The sequence below is a fragment of the Lissotriton helveticus genome, chromosome 3_1 (genome assembly GCF_964261635.1).
Source record: "Lissotriton helveticus chromosome 3_1, aLisHel1.1, whole genome shotgun sequence".
Classification (NCBI taxonomy): domain Eukaryota; kingdom Metazoa; phylum Chordata; class Amphibia; order Caudata; family Salamandridae; genus Lissotriton; species Lissotriton helveticus.
The window spans coordinates 1810831697-1810852111 of NC_136061.1; the positions used below are offsets into that span (position 1 = coordinate 1810831697).

A 20415-nucleotide genomic window follows, 5' to 3' on the forward strand; every position below is an offset into this window, starting at 1 on the left:
GGGAAGAATCGCAGCAAGTTTTGTGTCTCTAAACTTCTTAGATAAAAAACAAAATGCAAACGGCAGAGACCAACACTAGATGGCAGGAGTAGGCAGACATGTATCTACAGCTACACAGCCTACAAAGATTGTTAGTTAAATTGGTGACTGCATGTGAATTTCAAATTTTAACTTGGGCATTAGAAAAGGGACACTGAAGAGACAGCACCATGATAAATGGTAGGGACAGGCATATGTCTAGCCAACACACATGCTTCTCTTATTGGTTTTCATTATGCCCCCAGAGTGGAGCTTTTCCCTCACATTAACACAGTTAACTCAAGAGTACCCACTTGATAATTAAGCCCAAAAACTTCTTAGAATGTGGGGTAATCTACTATATGAAAGGCTACATTTCGCAAAAGAAATCCTAATAAAACCCGATTATACCAGTCTATCCAATAGTTCCACCTTTACCTGAGAATTACACGGTTTGTTTGTAATATGATGTTTTATTTGAGGTCTACTATGGTTTCTTCAGAAAGGCACAATCCAAACAGAAGGTATAATAGAATAACCATAATTCAATGGGAGCTCTTCTACAGTATATCTGCCAAATCTGCTTAGGTAAGCAACTGAATGTTTGATTTGCTTTTAGAACCAGAGGGACTAAAACAAACTTCTGAAAATTGCTTTGGTTTAATAAAGCTGCATGACAACAGAGCACCACAGCTAGTCACACATGTAGACAAAGCTCTACTCCGACAGCACACGTTTTTCTTAGAACCTTGAAATAACGTTATTAATAAAAAAACAAATTACTTACAGCACAAGCTTCCCAAGTACCATAAGAACATCTTCACACTCTGGTGCAAGGAATGGCCGTGCCCTGGCAAAGTACTGAATAGAGATTCTATATACTTCCAGTAAATGCAAAGTATTCTTTGAAGAATTTTGCTCTCCAGCATACTGTAGCAGTGTCTGAAAAGAGAGAATAGAAGACATTACTACACTTGTGTTGAGTGACATTTCTACTGCATGATATTTACATTTGCTATTTAACAGTTACACACAGTCCCCAAAAATGAGCGAATCAGAATTTGATCTAAGACTTTGTATGGTGCTAAGTTGTCTAAGACACAAGATGCTCACAGTCCGAGTGAAGTGGGTGATTTTGAACTGCACAGAAGATCTAGAATGCTTACTAGGTACCCGTTTTTAGAAAACAGATGGGTACCTCACGTGGGATTCTACAGCATGCGTTTTTTAAAGCTACGCAAAGGAAGGAGTAGTTTCTTACCTGTAACTACAGTTCTGTAGTAGGGGTATCTCTGTTATAGTCATAATCTAATAAATAGTCCCGCTCATGTGCGGGGACCTCGGAGCAATCAAAAATAATCTCTTAAGCTGTCTTCTTTGCAGTACTGCATGGACACGTAAGAGAGAATTAAAGACAGATAATGCAGCCTATACATGCAAGGCTACTCTGTCCAGTACTTCAACTAGAACTGCAAAGGATATTCCACCAATATCACATTTAAACCCGTCTGCCAGGTTTCAACATGGAAAACAGTCCTCCTCCCCCCCCCCCCCCCCCCCCCTTCACCAAATCCTTGGAATGATAGAGTGGAAGGACAGGACAGACAAGCCCTCAAAGGCTGCCCTTATGTGGTTTAAAAAGGGATACCGTGCCTTTAAGGACACTTTCCAGAACTCTCCTGGTATCCCAGAATGCACAGCAACTCCCTCCACTTTCTTTTCTTTTTGGAGGTGTATACAGCTAGACATGTAGCATTCATCATTTTATCCTTTTCTCCACCGGGGAGGAGGGCGGGCGCTTATGACTATAACAATGATACCCCTACTACAGAACTGGAGTTACAGGTAAGAAACTACTCCTTCTGTAGTAGGGGATCTTTGTGTATAGTCATAATCTAGTGAATAGAATGGCAAGCCCATCCAAAAATAACCCGGCGGTTAAGAAAAATAAGGCAACACCACTACTGTGCAAACAGATTTCTCAATGAAGCCTGCCCAAACTGAGCATCTGCCCTGGCATCAGAGTTCAGACAGTAATGCTTAGCAAAGGTATGGACCGACTTCCCAAGTGGCAGCCTTGCAGATCTCTGCAATGGGAACATTACGGAGCAAAACTGTTGTAGCCGCTTTGCCCCTGGTGGAATGAGCCTTAGGCTTACCTCCTAAGGTCTTATTCGCTTTCTGATAACAGAGCTGGATACAAGACACAATCCACCTAGAGATGGACTGTTTTGAAGTAGCCAGACCAGTCCTAACCGACCCATAGTTGACATACAATTGGTCGGACCTACGACCGCTGGAGTGGAAGGATTCTGGAAAAAAGTTGGTAAAGTTATAGTCTGATTCACATGAAAATCAGAAATCACCTTGGGAAAGAACTTAGGGTGAGTACACATAACAATCTTAGCAGCATGAAACACAGTATAAGGTTCTTGGCAACACAATGCTGAATCTCACTCACCCTGCGGGCCAATGTAATGGCCACGAGGAACGCCGCCTTCCAAGACAGGTGCTGCAGTAAAGCCTTGTGAATAGGCTCGAAAGGTTCCTTCATCAGCCTGGACAGCACCACATTCAGTTCCCATGCAGGCGAAGGAAGCCGAACAAGAGGGAACACCTTCTTCAACCCTTCCAAAAAATCCTTAATCACTGGAATCTGGAAGAAGGACGTCTGCGAAGGACATTTCCTGTACGCAGTCAACGCTGCCAGATGAAACTTAATGTAATGGAAATTAAGTCCAGAGTGAGCTAAATGCAGAAGGTATGGAAGGATAACATCCTCCTTGCAGGTCGTCGGATCATAGTTCTTAGACATGCACCAGATGCAGAATCTCTTTCATTTGTAATCATAAGAGGTCCTAGTAGAAGGCCTCTTAAACTCCTTCAATATGTCCATGCAATCCTCAGGAAGATTCAACTGGCAATATTGCACTATCTCAGGAGCCATGCCGCCAAACTCAACGACGAGAGGTGGGGTGCACCATCTGCCCCCCGAACTTCGTGAGAAGGTCCGGCCGACACGGCAGCCACCGATGAGGCAGGATCGACCGGTGAAGCAGGTCCGTGAACCACCACTGCCTGGGCCATTCCGGAGCAATGAGGATCATCCGCGCCCGGGATTGGGCCAGCTTGATGAGCACCGCCGGAACCAGGGGAATGGGTGGAAAAGCGTACAGAAAGCTGTTCGACCAGCTGATCCATAACGCGTTCCCCAGAATCCCAGGCTGATTATACCTCGAGGCGAAGTCGCGACATTTGCTGTTTTCGGCAGTGGCGAACAGATCCTCGTCTGGAGTGCCCCACATGGCGAAGACGTCCCCGAGTACCTCGTCGTTTATGACCCACTCGTGGTTTTCCTGAAGCAGTCTGCTGAGGGCGTCCGCCTGAACATTCTGCACACCTGGCAGATGAGTCGCCGTTATTGTCAGTCCTCTGGCTAGCAGCCAATGCCAGATCGTCTGCGCTTCCTGTGACAGTGTGCGCGATCTTGAGCCCCCCTGCTTGTTGAGGTAATACATCGTGGTCGTATTGTCCGTCTGTACAAGCAAGGAGTTGGTCTGGAAGGACGGATGCAAGGCCTTCAATGCCAAGTGAACCGCTCTGAGTTCCAGGAAATTGATGTGATACGTGGACTCCGCTGGAGACCACGTTCCCTGGATTTGTAGATGGTCTGAATGCGCTCCCCAGCCCTGGAGAGACGCATACGTCACAATAGTCTGAGTCGGGATATTCTTGTGGAACGGAACCCCCCCCCCCCCCCGAGTAGATTCTCTGCTGAGCACCACCATCTCAGGGACTGTTGGGCATGAAGAGACAACTGGATCCTGTCGTCCCAGCATCCTTTCCCCTGGTCCCATTGAGAGGCCATCGACCCCAGTAGTGAAGACACCGTCATCACTGTTGTAGATGGAGCAGCTATGACAGACTGAGTCTTCCGAAGGAGTGATAAGCATCTCTCCTCCAAAGGAGACATGCTTGCCGACAGCGTATTGATGGAGGCTCCCAAGTACTGCAGGCACTGGACCGGGATCGGAACAGACTTGGACATATTTATGTGCAACCACAGCTGATTCAGCAGGACGGCCGTCCTGTTGAAGTGCAGTTATGCTTCCTGGAGGGTGGAGGCCTTGATCAACCAGTCGTCCAGGTACGGGTAGACAACCACCTTGTTCTTTCGCAGGTGTGCTGCCACCACAGCCATGCACTTTGAAAACGGCCTGGGTGCAGACTTCAGTCCAAACGGTAGTACGGTGTACTGATAGTGATTGGTGCCGACGAGGAAGCGCAGGAATTTCCGGTGTTTCCGTGCAATGGGCACATGGAAGTATGCATCTTGCAGATCTATCGCGCAAAGCCAGTCTCCCCTTTGCAGCTGTGGGTAAATCTGGTGCAAAGACAGCATGCAAAACTTTTCCCTGCGAATCCACTTGTTTGCCTGTCGCAAATCCAGAATGGGCCTGAACTTGTTCTTGTCCTTCTTCCTTACCAGGAAGAAACAAGAGTAAAGGCCCTTTCCCCTTTGAGACAACATGACATCTACTATCGCCCTTTTTCTTATCAGGGTGTCAGCCTCCGCCTGGAGCTCGCGTAGCTGGAACTGCGAGGCAACCGGTGGAATTGCTGGAGGCGGACTGGTGAAACGAAGACTGTATCCATTGCAAACAATATTCAGCACCCACTTGTCTTGAGTAATGTTGGATGCTTCCCCCCCCCCCCGCGGAGCGGTAACGGATGAGGGGGAAGAAGCACCTCAGGGCCTAGACCCAGCCGGGCCTTTGGTCGCGGATGAAGACTGCTGACCACCACCGCCCCTCTGATGCTTTTGGAACGGGCGTCGCTGGAACTGTTGCTGCTGCTGCTGTTGGTGGTGCTGCCCAGCCTGTCGACCTTGCCCTCTACCTTGCGTCCCGTACCATCTCTGGAACGAGCGGAAGGTCATCTTCTGTTCCTTCGGCTTTTCCAACCCGACAGCTGCCAAGGTCTCAGCCTCCGTCTTCATGCTGGCCATCTCCTCGTCCGCATGTTTCCCAAAAAGGGTCTCGCCAGAGAAGGGTAGATTGGCAACCCTTTGCTGCGCCTCGGGCTTCAAGGACGTCAGACGCAGCCAGGCGTGGCGCCTCAGGTTGACGCCATGACAGTATCAGTGGGCTGCTAGGAGGGAGGAATCCGCAGCAGCACCATTCACTTGGTTGGAAACCATGAGTCCTTCATTTATGATCTCTTGGAAAATGTTAGAAAGGCGACCCCGGGGGAGGCAGAAGATGTCTGACTGACCACCCCTAGGTCCACCTCTCCTTCGAGAAGTAGCCGAGCGTTACCGAGAGGCCTCCTGGGTGAGGGTCCTCTCCTAGGATCGTACAGCAGAATAATCACAACACTACAGACGGACACCACACCAGAGGTCGAGATCTTAAGCTTATATAGGTAATAAAGGTTGCTGGTTCTTGGCAGTATATACAGGCAGATCGAAGGATCCGTAAAGTCTCGTAAAGGGGGTAGGGTAACGGGACAGTCTCAACTCGGGTGGAAGAAGGGACACCCTACGCACAGCTCTCAATCCTCGAGCTGGGGGGTTCCGAGAGGTCGGGCCGCGGCAGCGCCAGCAGGCTCTCAGATGGTTTCAGCAAGGTAGGCCGCGGCAGCGCCAGCAGGCTCTCACGATGGTTTCAGCAAGGTAGGCCGCGACAGAGCCAGCAGGCTCTCAGATGGTTTCAGCAAGGTAGGCCGCGGCAGCGCCAGCAGGCTCTCAAGATGGTTTCAGCAAGGTAGGCCGCGGCAGCGCCAGCAGGCTCTCACGATGGTTTCAGCAAGGTAGGCCGCGGCAGCGCCAGCAGGCTCTCAAGATGGTTTCAGCAAGGTAGGCCGCGGCAGCGCCAGCAGGCTCTCAGATGGTTTAGGTTACCGGGGATGAGTTCGTCTGGTGTCGGCCGTGACAGCGTCAGCAGGGCTTCCAGTCCAGGATACAACTGACGTCCTAATCCAGGGCTGGCCCAGATATAGGACTGGAGTCCTTTGATGTCCGGACCCTCACGCCTGGGGGTCAGAGGGGCCGGGATGATGGTGTCCAGACACCCAGCAGGGGGGCGGAGCCAGCGCCCAGGGAGGCCGGAGGGCGATCAAAACCAGGCGCCCGGGGGCGGCTGGAGGGCCATCGAAACACCCTTTTCTCCGGGATCTGTCGAGTGGCCACTCGACCACCTGGGTGGATCTTGGTGCCTCGATGTCTGGGCTTCGCTGGGGCCTGGGCCGGGGCCGAGGCCACGTGGTCGTGACGTGGTGGGCCCACGATGGAGCCAGGTCGGTAGTGGGGGTCCGGGATGGTGGCCGGACCAGCAATGTTGGGGCGTGCAGTGTCGGGCAAAAGGGCTGCCCGATGCTGGGCGGAGGGCCGATGTCGTCCTGGGCCCGCCATGCGGGAGGGGTAGGACCACGCCATGAGGCCGGGTCCAACACGCGTCCCCCCCAGCTGAAGGCAGGGGAGAGTCACCCATCGTCTTGGGGATTCTCCTCGCCGAGGCGGAAGAATCGGGACAGGTCGTCAGCATTGGCGTGGTCGTTGCCGGGGCGATGTTCCACAGTGAAGTCCATCCCCTGCAGCGAAATGGACCAGCGCAGCAGTTTCGGGTTATCCCCCCGCATCTGCATCAACCACCGCAGGGGCTGGTGGTCGGTCTGTACTCGGAAGTGGGTGCCGAAGAGGTAGGGCCGGAGCTTCTTGAGGGCCCACACCACGGCGAAGGCTTCCCTCTCGATGGTGCTCCATCGCTGCTCTCGTGCCAGTAGGCGTCGGCTGATGAAGGCCACAGGCTGGTCGATGCCTTCGGAGTTAACTTGGGACAGTACGGCCCCGATGCCGTGCTCCGAGGCGTCGGTTTGGACCACAAACTCTCTGCTGTAGTCGGGGGCCTGGAGCACAGGGGCGGTGCACATGGCAGTCTTCAGAGTTTCAAAGGCTGCCTGGCACTCGGGGGTCCAGTGCACCTTCTGTGGTAGTTTCTTTGAGGTCAGTTCTGTGAGGGGCCCCACAATGCTCCCGTAGTTCTTTATGAATCGCCGATAATATCCGGTGAGCCCCAGGAAGGCGCGGACGGCGGTTTGGGTGACCGGGGGCTCCCAGGCCCGGATGGTGTCTATCTTTGGTTGGAGGGGAGCCACTTGGCCGCTCCCCACTTGGTGTCCCAGATAGGTCACGGACCCTTGGCCTATCTGGCACTTACTGGCTTTGATGGTGAGTCCGGCCCGCCGAAGGGCCGTCAGGACTGTCCAGAGGTGGGTCAGGTGCTCATCCCAGTGGAGGCTGTACACTGCAATGTCATCGAGATAGGCGGCGCTGTACTCCTCTAGACCGGCCAGCACCTGGTTCACTAGTCTCTGGAAGGTTGCTGGTGCATTCTTCATGCCGAAGGGCATCACTTTGAAGTGATAGTGGCCATCTGGTGTCGAGAAGGCCGATCGCTCTTGTGCACCAGGGGTAAGGCCAATCTGCCAATACCCCGCCGTGAGATCGACGGTGCTGAGATATTTGGCGGCCCCTAGGCGATCGATCAATTCATCCGCCCTGGGGATGGGATGGGCGTCGGTCCCCTGTAGTCAACACAGAACCGGAGCTCCGGAGCTGCTCCAGGGGTGGCGGCTTTAGGGACCAGGACAACGGGACTGGCCCAGGGACTGTTGGAGGGTTCGACTACCCCCAGAGCTAACATCTTGGCCACTTCGGATTGGATGCAGGCCCGAACCCGGTCGGGCACTCGAAAAGCTCGGTGTTTTACAGGCGGGCTGTCTCCTGTGCCTACATCGTGGACACACCACCGGGTGACCCCCGGAGTGAGGGAAAACAGATCCGCAAACTGCCCCAGCAGCTTCCGGCAGTCCTGTTGCTGCTCTGGGGTCAGGGAAGAGGAGAGCGTGACCCCTTCGATGGAGCCGTCTTTCTCGGTGGTGCGGAGGAGATCTGGTAGGGGTTCGGAGTCGTCCTCCGCTCCGTCATCGGTCGCTAGCAGCAGGCTCAGTTCAGTGCGTGCAAAGTGTGGCTTGAGCCGGTTAGCGTGCAGAACCCGGAGGGGGTTCCGGGGGGACTCCATGTCCACCAGATAGGTGACTGGGCTCTTGCACTCCACCACTTTGAAGGGCCCCGTCCATTTGTCCTGGAGGGCACAGGGTTCGACCGGGGACATGACCCAGACCTGCTGGCCCGGCTCGAATTCGATGGACGAGGCGTTCTGGTCATACCAGCGTTTCATCTCCTCCTGACTAGCCTCCAGGTTGGCCTCGGCAAGTTCCCGGAACTTCCGAGTCTGATTGCGGAGGGTCAGGAGGTACCGGTAGACATCAGGTGGGGCCTCTCGAACGGCTGTCTCCCAGCCTTCCTTGACCAGGCTGAGGGGGCCTCGGACCGGGTGTCCGTACAAGAGTTCAAAGGGGCTGAACCCCAGGGACTTCTGGGGTACCTCTCGGTAGGCGAACAGGAGGCAAGGTAGCAGGACATCCCATTTGCGCCGGAGTGGTTCTTCTAAGCCCTTGATCATCCCCTTCAATGTTCTGTTAAATCGTTCCACTAGTCCATTTCCTTGGGGATGATACGGGGTGGTGAATTTATAGGCGACCCCGCACTGTTGCCATAGGGACCGCATATGCTTCGAGATAAAGTTGGAGCCTCGATCACTCACGACTTCTCGGGGGAAGCCGACTCGGGAGAAGATGCTCATGAGGGCTCGGCCCACCACGGGGGCTGTGATGGTTCGGAGAGGAATGGCTTCGGGATAGCGGGTAGCATGGTCAACCAGGACGAGGATGAAGCGGTGCCCCTGCGAGGTTCGAGGGTCCAGGGGCCCTACGATGTCTATCCCCACTCGCTCAAAGGGGTTAGTCACCACGGGGAACGGCTGGAGCGGGGCTTTGACTTTCCCCCCGCTCTTCCCGCTGGCTTGACAGGTCGGGCAGGTCCTGCAGTGGTTATGCACATCGGTACGCATTTTTGGCCAGAAGAAATGGGTCACCAGGCGGCTGTAAGTTTTGTCCTGCCCCAGGTGCCCGGCGAGGGGCACATCATGTGCTAAGTTCAGGAGGAAGTCTCTGAATCGGAGGGGGACGACCAGTACCCGGCCGGCCCCTAGTTCAGCAATCTTTTGCTCACTGTAGAGAAGGTCGTTGTCCCAATAGATCCAGTGGGACCCCGCGGGGTCTCCAGCTGCTTGGGTAGCGGCTTGCTGTCGAATCCCCTCGAGGGAGGGGCAGGTTTTCTGTTCCTGCCGGAAATGTTCACGGGTGGGGCCACCTTCTGGGCGCCATTGAGCGAGTTCTGGGAGGTGGTCGAGCTCGGTGAGATCTTCTTGGTCGGGCCCTTGGGGCCGTGTTCGGGGCCGGCGTCCTCGGGGACGACGGGCGGCGGAGGGGCAGGCCACTCCGGCTCCTCGGTGGGAGCTTCCCCCGCTGGGGAGGAGGCTCGGGCGGTCATGGAGCGGGTGGTCGCACAGACCCACTCGGGAAGGCCTAGCATCCCCAGGTGCTCTCTCCGTTCGACGCTCGCCCAGGGGGAACTTTCCAGGTCGTTCCCAAGGAGGCAGTCCACGGGGGCATCGTCGCGGACAGTCACTTTCAGCACGCCCGACACTCCCCCCCCCACTCGAAGGGGATGCGGGCCATCTGGCACAAAGTCTCTGAGTTATCTGCGGACCGGACTGGACACAGGACGTTAGGAAGGATCTGTTCCGGGGTCACCAGATGGCAGCGGACCGCTGTCACGCTGGCCCCAGTGTCACGGAGGGCTTCGGTCCGGCGTCCATTGATGGTGACCCACTGGCGGTATTTCTGGGTGTTGCCGGGGATCGGGCCTCGGGGGATCAGGTCGTGAGTACCCAGGCATGCCAAGGTCATGGCGGCGGGCTCCCACTCGGCTTGCTCGGGGTTGTCGTCCTCCTCCTCCTCACTCCTTTCTTCACACAGGGCAGCGGCTGCGATCTGGCGGGTTGGGGGACCGGTGGTGCCGGGTCGCTGATTCATTGGGCAGAGAGGGTCATTCGCATAATGACCCAGTCGCTGGCATCTGTGGCACGTAACGTTCGGGCGGGGCCCCGGTCTGGCGACGTGGAGGTAGGGGAGGACCCCTGGGGGACGTCTCGACCCCGGCTCTGGCCGACTCCGCCGCCTCGTGGTCGATGGTTTCCCGGGGATCCCCGGCCGTAGTCTCCCAGTGGACTCCGGGGAACTCGGGTGCTGCTCATCCATCTATCCGCCTCGACAGCGAGTTTTCGTGGCTCCGTCAATTTCCTGTCGAGGAGGTGTTGCCGGAGTTCGATGAAGCAATTATTGGACAGATGTTCCCATAGAATGAGGTCGATCAACTGCTGGAAGGTGGTGACCTGGCAGCCTCTGACCCCCCCCTCGAAGGCTCTGCTGCAAAAGTTCACGTACTCCACCCACGTGGTACCGGGGATTTTCTTGCAGTCTCGGAATCGCTGCCGGTACATCTCGGGGGTGAGCCCGTAGCGAGTGAGGAGGGCGGTCTTCATGTGCTCGTACGAGGTCATCTCGGTATCAGGGAGCTCCAGCAGGGCGTCCCTCCCTTCGTTAATAAACTTCCCCCACAGGCCGGCGCCCCAGTCCTTGAGGGGTACTCGATGGGCGGCCATGGCGACCTCGTAGGCTTTGAACCACTGTTGGATGTCGTCGTTTTTATAGTACTCTTTGACGACATCCTTGGGTATGTGTACCTTCGGGTCCACCAGCGGGGGTGAGGTCTTACCCCCGGCGATGGCACTCGTTTGCCTTGGCTTTCAGTTCCATTTCTTTGAGGACGCGCTCGTGCTCGAGCATGAGTTTTTTCTCCTCGAGGGCTAACTTCCTTTCTGCCAGTTGGATTTCTCCTTCTTGTCTGAGTCGAGCAAGATCCAACTCGTGGAGCCGGTTCCTCTCTCGTTCTCGGGCGTCTTCGTGGGAGAGAACCGTGTCTGGGTTTGCGGGTCTCCCTCCCGCTGGGTTCGTCTCGGCCTCCGGGCCTCCGTTCGGGCCCGGGTTATCTTCACTCGGGGGTGGCGCCTCGCCGGCGTCCACCCAGGCCTGCAGGGCCGATTTAAAGTCTTCTTTGGTGCTTAAGCCAGTGGTAGCGATGCCTAGGTCTTTGCAGAATTGCTTTAGCTCCTTGTGACTGTAGTCTTCCATTTTCTCTTTCTGGAATTCTGTGCTCATGGTCGTAGTGTGTTTTTCTTGGTAGTGAGTGAATCACTCTCTGTACGATCTGCGTGGGCTCGGATCCCGGCGCTTGCCACCAATGTTAGAAAGGCGACCCCGGGGGAGGCAGAAGATGTCTGACTGACCACCCCTACGTCCACCTCTCCTTCGAGAAGTAGCCGAGCGTTACCGAGAGGCCTCCTGGGTGAGGGTCCTCTCCTAGGATCGTACAGCAGAATAATCACAACACTACAGACGGACACCACACCAGAGGTCGAGATCTTAAGCTTTTATAGGTAATAAAGGTTGCTGGTTCTTGGCAGTATATACAGGCAGATCGAAGGATCCGTAAAGTCTCGTAAAGGGGGGTAGGGTAGCGGGACAGTCAACTCGGGTGGAAGAAGGGACACCCTACGCACAGCTCTCAATCCTCGAGCTGGGGGGGTCCGAGAGGTCGGGCCGCGGCAGCGCCAGCAGGCTCTCAGATGGTTTCAGCAAGGTAGGCCGCGGCAGCGCCAGCAGGCTCTCACGATGGTTTCAGCAAGGTAGGCCGGGGCAGCGCCAGCAGGCTCTCAAGATGGTTTCAGCAAGGTAGGCCGCGGCAGCGCCATTAGGCTCTCAAGATGGTTTAGGTTACCGGGGATGAGTTCGTCTGGTGTCGGCCGTGACAGCGTCAGCAGGGCTTCCAGTCCAGGATACAACTGACGTCGTAATCCAGGGCTGGCCCAGATATAGGACTGGAGTCCTTGGATGTCCGGACCCTCGCGCCTGGGGTCAGAGGGGCCGGGATGATGGTGTCCAGACACCCAGCAGGGGGGCGGAGCCAGCGCCCAGGGAGGCCGGAGGGCGATCGAAACCAGGCGCCCGGGGGCGGCTGGAGGGCCATCGAAACACCCTTTTCTCCGGGATCTGTCGAGTGGCCACTCGACCACCTGGGTGGATCTTGGTGCCTCGATGTCTGGGCTTCGCTGGGGCCTGGGCCGGGGCCGAGGCCACGTGGTGGGCCCAAGATGGAGTCGGGCGCGGCCTCGTGCTTAGGCCGTGAGGGGCCCACGATGGAGCCAGGTCGGTAGTGGGGGTCCGGGATGGTGGCCGGACCAGCAATGTTGGGGCGTGCAGTGTCGGGCAAAAGGGCTGCCCGATGCTGGGCGGAGGGCCGATGTCGTCCTGGGCCCGCCATGCGGGAGGGGTAGGACCACGCCATGAGGCCGGGTCCAACAGAAATCCTCCCTGTTCTCCCGGGGAAGGAGTTCCACTAACCGTGTGAGGGACTCTCATAGGGACCGATCATAACGCTTCAACAAGGCTGAAGCACTAGCGGCCTTCATAGATGTGGCGGCTGTTCCGCAGACCTTCCTGCCCGCCGAATTCATCCAGCGGCTCTCCTTGTCAGGTGGCACTGTCGATGACTGGGTGGTGGCGTGTTGTTTCCTCGCCGCCGTCACAATCACTGAGTCCGGCGCAGGGTCCGAGCGCAGAAACGATGGGTCCGAGTCGGGGGCCCAATACTTCTTTTGTAGCCTTGAGGGCGCTGACTTCGTAACCGCAGGGATGAGGAAGAGCACCATGGCGGGTTCCACCAACCCTGGCACCAACGGCAACAATGGGCGAGACAACGGCTTCTTGTGCAGTGTTTCGAAGATGACGGACGTCAAAGGCACGGGCACCGTGAGTGTGATGCCCAGCTTGGCCGCTCCTCGCAGCAACACCTCCTGAAATGAGACAATGTCATCTATCGGGGACACCCTCGTCCGAGGGGAGTCACACAGGGTCGGCGAATAGTCCATGGCACTGGACGAATCAGTGTGACGGGATCTAGACCTGTCCCTCCTACGGCGCCGTCTGGACCTCGTAGACGAGCGACGGCAACTCCTGGAACTATCTCTCAGTCTTGAGCGAGACCGAGACCTCCGCGGCCTCGGATGGTCTGGGGGCCGGAAAGGAGGGCACTGTGGAGACCAAACCGGGATCCTAGGTTGTGGGGTCCCGTAGGTGTTGTCGGCAAATGAGGTAGTGAGATGGATCTTGGCGGAGCCGGTGGAGGAGGCAGAGTAGGCCGATGAGGCGGAACCGGTGGTGGTGGTGGAGTAGGAGGTGGAGGCAGTGGAGGAGTAGTCGGGGTACGTGGAGGAGGACCCACGGGTAACGGAGGAGGTGTAGGCGACCTCTATTTGAAGGGTGAGTAGACTTGAGTACTCCGAGCCCGGAGACTTTCCCCACTCTCCTTCTTTTCTTCTTCTGACCAGAAGGTGGCGATCGAGGCCCTACCCCTCGTCGACAAGCGACGTCGCCGCCGCTACCATGGGCTCGCTGAAGCAGAGGACTCCGTTCTGGTCCTAGAGCGTCTAGGCTTCCTCCTCGACGCTGAGCGTCCTTTCGACGTCGCCGAGCGTCTCCTTGGCGTCGACAAAAGCCTCCTCGACGTCGACGAGCGTTTGCTCGGCGTCGGCGGTCATCGCTTCGACGGACGGTGCCTCGACATCGATCGTCCCCTCGATGACTATCTCCTCGGCGTCGACGACGTCCGTCTCGACACTGATCTTCGTCTCGACGTCGTTGACTTACGTGTCGACGGTGACCGGCGGTGTCGCCTCGACGGCGAACGCCGGCGTCTTGACCCCTCTCGACGTCGATGATGGCTCGACGACTAATCAGTCCTCGACGTCGATCTAGTCAGAGGTCTCGACGTCAGTCCCCTCGACGTCGACCGTGCTTCGACCCAGAGCCCTGAGGAGACGGGGAACAGACTGTTGTCATTCCTTTCGACGCCGTCGTCGAGGCTATCGACGTCGACGGAGACCGGTGGCGTTTTCTGGCCTTTTTCTTCCTGGGGAGCCCCCCCCAGAGGCCGGCGCACGGGCAGAGGAATGAGCCCCTTCATGCCCAGACCCACCTTGTCCTTGCTGCCTTCTCTGTTCCAAGCTTTGGAGGCTGGTCTTCTCCCTGTCCTTCAGGGTCCTTTTAGGGAATTGGAGGCAGATATCGCACTCCTCAGGAACATGAGAAGGCAGACACAGGATGCACACCCTGTGAAGATCGGATTTTTCCTTTTTCCTGGAGCACTCAGGACATTTATCAAATAAGGCAGGCATATTTGATAAAAGAACAGTCAAAAACACCAGAAAAACCCCAGCAAAGATTAGAAAAGGCAAAAGCACGTCGAGTGAACACACTCTAACACTTTAAAAGTGCACAATATGTAGAAAAAACCCAAAAAAGGGAGAGCTCAATGCTACCGGGTCCTACTAGCAGGAGCCGGAAAAAAACTGAAAGTGGAGGGAGTTGCTGTGCATTCTGGCATACCAAGAGAGTTCTGGAAAGTTTCCTTAAAGGCACGGTATCCCTTTTTAAGCCACATAACGGCAGCCTATGGGGGCTTGTCTGTCCTGTCCTTCCTCTCTATCATTCCAAGGATTTGGTGAAGGGGGGGGGGGGAGGGGAGTGTTTGCCATGGTGAAACCTGGCAGACAGGTTTAAATGTGATATTGGTGGAATATCCTTTGCATTTCTAGTTGAAGTACTGGACAGTGTAGCCTTGCATGTATGGGCTGCATTATCTGTCTTTAATTCTCTCTAAAGTGTCTATGCGGTACTGCTAAGAAGAGCGCTTAAGAGATTATTTTTGATTGCTCCGGGGTCCCCGCACATGAGCGAGACTATTCACTAGATTTTGACTATACACAGAGATCCCCTACTACAGAATGGAGAGCTCATTTTTATTATCTCCGGCATTGAGGTCCACGGAACTCTTGCTAAGCCAGTGGGTACCTGTTAACGATACTACTTTATAACAGAGGACCCCCAGAAGAGTGTTTTGTATATAAAAGACTTGCAGGAAGTGATACAGGAAGCCTGTGCACCTGGAACTGGTTACAGTAGGATTATTTACTTTAGCAAGTATAGTTTTAGTAGCAAAGAACATCAGGTACTTTACAGAGAACATTTATAGCAAGAACACCAATAGGTGTTCAATATGGGAAAGGACTGTGTGTAGTCCAGCTGAAACCAGACAGCCGGATGTGATGCGGTGGCAAACCTATAAAAGCAGCATTTGTTTTATTTTTACATCTCGCACATTTACACAGTACACATTTGCTTTTGCGATAATTATATATTTTTTAAACTATCTAAACACAGAATGAAACATTTCCTAGCTATTGTAATGGAAAGTTTCAATTCTATTAAGGATTCTGGGGCGAGGATTACGCTTAAATTTCTTTCACCATTATTAACCAGCAGCACCTAAACATCTGTATTCACATTAAACTACATTTACTATACGTCCTTGGGAAACAAAATAAAGGCAAACCGTTCATCCAATCAGAGAGGAGCCCACCCTCTCAACATTACTTGGGGACGTTCTATCCTCCTCTTTTTTCCTGTGAACAGTCGATCACTTCCAGTATCTCAAATCACAACAAGCATTGGCATAGCCAATAGGTATCGCCGTTGGGACCTTAAAAGGTTTTAGCCATGTAGCACATTATCCTGGGTGTTTAACACTTACAGGTTTTACTATGTTAATTGATGTGGCGACAAGAACCTGCTTCACCACTCTTTAAAGTCTGCAGCAGTAGCTTCAAAACCACGCCTGCTGTTAACATATATGTTCTTAAATGGCAAAGAACATGGTGAATAGTGTTGAAATCGTTAATACTCAGCAAGTGTTGAAGGGAGCCCGAGCCATGTGTGCCTGAGTCAGCAACTTGAATTGGCATCTCTTCTGTACAGGGAACCAGTGGAGTTGCCCGAGTTGGGATTTGTCGGGTGTTCGTAAGGGAAGGGCGTGGATGAGTTTGGTTGCAGCGTTCTGTATGGTCTGAAGTCTCTGTAGGAGATGTGCAGCTATTCCGAAGTAAAGAGCGATGCCGTAGTCCAGTCGGCTAGTTATGACTGCCTGTCACGGTGCACCTCGTGTGTAGGGGTAGCCACTTGATGATCTTACGTAGCATGCGCAAAATGAGGAAGTATGCAGAGGAGACTGCGTTGATCTGTGATTTCATGGTAAGCTTGTTGTCAATGATGATAATTCCAATGTTTCTGGCATGGGCGGAGTGAGTGGGTACGGGTCCGGGAACTGATGGCCATCAGGAGTCATTCCATTTGTCGCAGCTGTTGCCAAAGATCAGTACTTCCGTCTTGTCTGGGTTCAGCTGCAGGCAATTCTTCATCTAGTCTCGACTTTTGTCATGAATGTGTAGAAGTTGATTCTGGTGGTGGTAGGGTCGTTTGTGAGTGAGAGGATGAGTTGGGTATGGTCTGCGGTTGTCTGCGTAGGAAATTGAATTGTGACAGTGGGCTTGGACGATGTTGGCCAACTAGGTCATATATGTATTAAAGAGCATCGGGATGAGCCCTAGGCGGATCCTGCAGGACATCTCCTTGTGTTGAGGGGAAAGGTGGGAGAGGGTGCCTTTAGGTTCTTCCATTGAGGAACGGAGAGATCCATCTGAGCGCATCCCCTTGAAAGCGGATGTTGTAGAATCTTTAAATCAGCATGTGGTGGGATATGGTGTTGAAGGCTGCCAGGAGGTCGAGGGAGAATCAAACGTGCTCTTTCGAGGGCGTGGCCAGAAGCATGGCTGGCTAGCTGTACCTCACGGAGCTCCAGCAGCCCGTACATAATTCTGTCCAAATCCTGACCTTCCAAACACTGAAAAATTCCAGAGTTGGTGTCAATGACACCATACATGAGTCGGGAAACATTTAAGCTGATTTGCGGCCGCCGGCGACGTGTGGTGGTAAAGATGCACGCTGGAACAGCTTTGAGGTGAGGCTCCACAAAACAGTAGATCGAGGAGACGGACTGGAGATACCCGCCTGTCAAAAGGAAAGAAGGGGGTATCGGACTCTCTAAAGTATAGGTTCCCTGAAACATAGGCAGGAGGCCCCGAAGAGATGAGTTTGTGACTTGCTCCTGAAGTGGAGATACTGTGAAGCTACCATACAGGTGAGAGGGGCTGTGGGCTGAGCGATACAGGCACTGTGGGAAGCTGGCCCGGGCCCCAACCAGCCCCGAGGGCCATCTACCCAGGTGGTGCGAACGGGTGAGGAGACCCTCTCTCCGATAGCGATCCGGGTCCCTTGGGGCTAGATTACTGCTCTGATGACCATAGGCTCTACCTGATTGAGCTGCGGGACAGAGACACCCAACTGCAGAAAGGGATCCCACTGTGGTGGACATACTTCCACACGCCCTGAAAAACTACGTACTCCCCACCCTCATGAGAAAGACTAGAGGGGGCTGCCATCCTAGGGATAGAGGGGAAGAAGCTTCAGATCATCACCCAAAAGCGAACCGCAAGGGGAACAAGCAATCGAAGCATACTGGGGACCCTCATGGCGCAAAGTTATATCCCCTGACCGGTCAGCTTGCACCATCAAAGCGCAAGCGCTGTGTGAGGAACTTTGACAATAAACTGGTGGCTAAGGAAGAGAGGGGCAAGTTATAGATGCCACACAAGTCTATGCCTCTGACATATAGTAAGAACCACATAATCCCCAAGTGTGGAGAGCTGTAAATTAAGCTGCACCTTTGCACATGAATGGAGGAATTGATGTGGTGAGGACGCCGGAAGTGATCGCAAAACAGTAAGAGCGATTCCACCAGAGTTGGGGACTGCTGCTCAACGAGGTGGCTCTCTATCCACGACAGATGTTGAAAACCTAGCACCTACGTCCCTTCTCTCTGTGAAAAATGCACAAGTTACTTACCTTCAGTAACAATATATCTTTAAGAGACATTAGTTAGTGATAGATTCCTTACCTTAGAATTACCCCAGGCGTCAGACTGGATCCGGAAAGTTTTCGTCGGCAGTACCCATGCGCGTCAGAAGGTGGCGTTGTGCGGCTCCGCGACCGTCGTAGGCATCGTGATCGCCGGGATGAAGTTGCGGCGGCTACTTAGACGCCGCCCTTGCTGACGTCAGTTCTGCACACGACTTTTCGCGCCAAGAATGCATTGCCATGCAAGATACTGACCACTGGTGTATTGAAACTAGGGCCCTGAAAAGGATCACGTTAACCCTAGAAATCAGTTCGGTGGAACGGAGAGGATGGGTGGGGCGGGAAGGAATCGATCACTAACTAATGTCTCTTACAGATATATCGTTAACGAAGGTAAGTAACTTGTGCATCTGAAAGAGACACGTTAGTAATAGATTCCTTACCTTAGAATAGATACCCTAGCAATACCAACCACGGTGGTGGGTCTGCGAACCAAGATCACACCAAAAAGTCACGGAGAACAGAACGGCCAAAGAAGCAGTCTCTCTTGACTTGGCTGTTAAGGCAATAATGCTCAGTAAAAGTGTGCAGCGAGGCCCACGTGGGCTGCCTGACAGATGTTTTGCAGGGGGACACCACGTCACAATGCAGTAGTAGCTGCTGTCGCCCTGGTAGAATGGGCGCATAGCCCCACCGGAGGTTCCTTTTTAGCCAGAGAATAGCAGACTTTTATACACAAGACACCCATAAGGAGATAGTCCTCTTGTGTACAGCCCGGTCTTTCTTGGCGCCTACCCTAGCCAACAAATAGCTGGTCATCCACCCGGAACTGTTGTGTGTGATTCAGGTAGAATGAGAGCACACGTTTTGGGTCCAGATGGTGGAGTCTCTCCTCCTCTCTGGAAGGTTGTGGGCAAGGTGATAGTTTGCCCGATGTGGAAGGCAGTCACAACCTTTGGCAAGAAGGAAGGATGAGTGCGGAGCACAACCTTGTCCGGATGAACAGACCGAAAAGGAGTTTTACAGGAAAGAACCTGGAGCTCACTCATGCGCCTAGTGGAGGTGATAGCAAATTTTTCAAAGTCAGTAAACTAAGAGGACAGTTGTGAAGCGGCTCAAAAGGAGCGCACATCAAATAAGAACCAAATTCAAGTCCCACTGCGGCATCACAAACGGAATAGTTGGGAAAAGGAGAGTAATGCCTTTGAGAAATCTATTTACGACAGGGGACTTAAAAAGAGAGAGCTGATCAGGGACCTTGAGAAAGGCTGAAATTGCTGAAAGGTAGCCTTTAATAGTGCCCAGAGCATAACCCTACTAGAAAGAAGGAACAAACAGACTACTAAAAGAGGGGCAGAAAGGGTATCTACAGTCTTTGCTGTGCACCATCCCACAAATTTGTTCCACCTGCAGGCATATACCGATTTAGTGGAGGGACGCCTGGCTGCCAGAATAATATCACAGACTTCAGGAGGCAAGTCAAATGGAATCAACTGTGGTGGAGACTGGACAGGTTCGGGTGGAGGACCATCCCCTGCTGCTGCGACAAAAGATCCTCCCATAGAGGCAGTCGGATGGGGGGGATCTACGTTCATACTGAGCAGCTCAGGATACCAAACTCTTCGAGCCCAGTCCGGGGCCACATCTATGAACTTGGGCCCAGTAGCGCCTGATCTTCTTCAGCACTCTGGGTAGAAGTGGTATAGGCGGAAAGGCGTACAATAGACCGCAACACCACTCGTGACGAAAAGCATCGCCAAGCGAGTGCCGCCTTTCGAAATTCCAATGCACAGAACTGCTGACATTGCGCGTTCTCTTCGGCGGCGAATAGATCTAACCAAGGCTCTCCCCACTGTTGAAAGAGAACTTGAGCCACGTCCGAGTGAAGACGCCCTTCGTGATCCATCAGGCACCTGCGGCTGAGTTTGTCCGCCCTGGCGTTCAAAGAACCTGCGAAGTGTTTAACTACCAAGGAAATGCCTCAAAACATATGACAGGTAGTAGTATTCCTTAAAAAGGAACAACGCACATCACTTTACTTTGCTGATGATCAGCCGTGCGAACAGTTACTTTGGAGAATGGCTAGAGAAGAGGTACATTCTTATTATGGATTTTTACTGATATTACTGACACCCACGTGGAAGATCATTTTACTTTGGCCGGACCACCGATTATGCTTTAATCCAAGGCTCACCAATATCAATAGACTTCTACTGGTGCGGTATTGGATGGCCGTATCTGGATATCCATGACTCAAATGCTATCAGCACTCACACAGTGGCCAATAGTACTAACCAGGAGAGTACCAGTGCATTATTATATGGCCGTATATGGATATCCATCACTTAAACGCCATCAGTACTCACAGTGGCCAGTAGATATAGAGATTGACGTGAAACTCCACGGCCGTTCCTGACGCGTTCCGATGCTTCTTTGACTTAGTTTGAGAATTGTTAATATAGACGCCAGAAACTCCCATTTGCCTTGAACAGGTCGGAGTACAGA

The 20415-nt window shown here is 53.7% G+C and overlaps 1 protein-coding gene across 2 annotated transcripts in view; it reads right to left on the reverse strand.

The window, feature by feature from the left end:
* The window catches only part of RLF (RLF zinc finger), a 320814-nt gene that overhangs the window by 206086 nt on the left and 94313 nt on the right, over nt 1-20415 (reverse strand). For both annotated transcript variants that reach the window (XM_078682707.1, XM_078682708.1), the window contains one exon: nt 806-960. In XM_078682707.1, coding sequence (XP_078538833.1) covers nt 806-960 — 155 coding nt within the window. The remainder of the gene's footprint in view (nt 1-805; nt 961-20415) is intronic.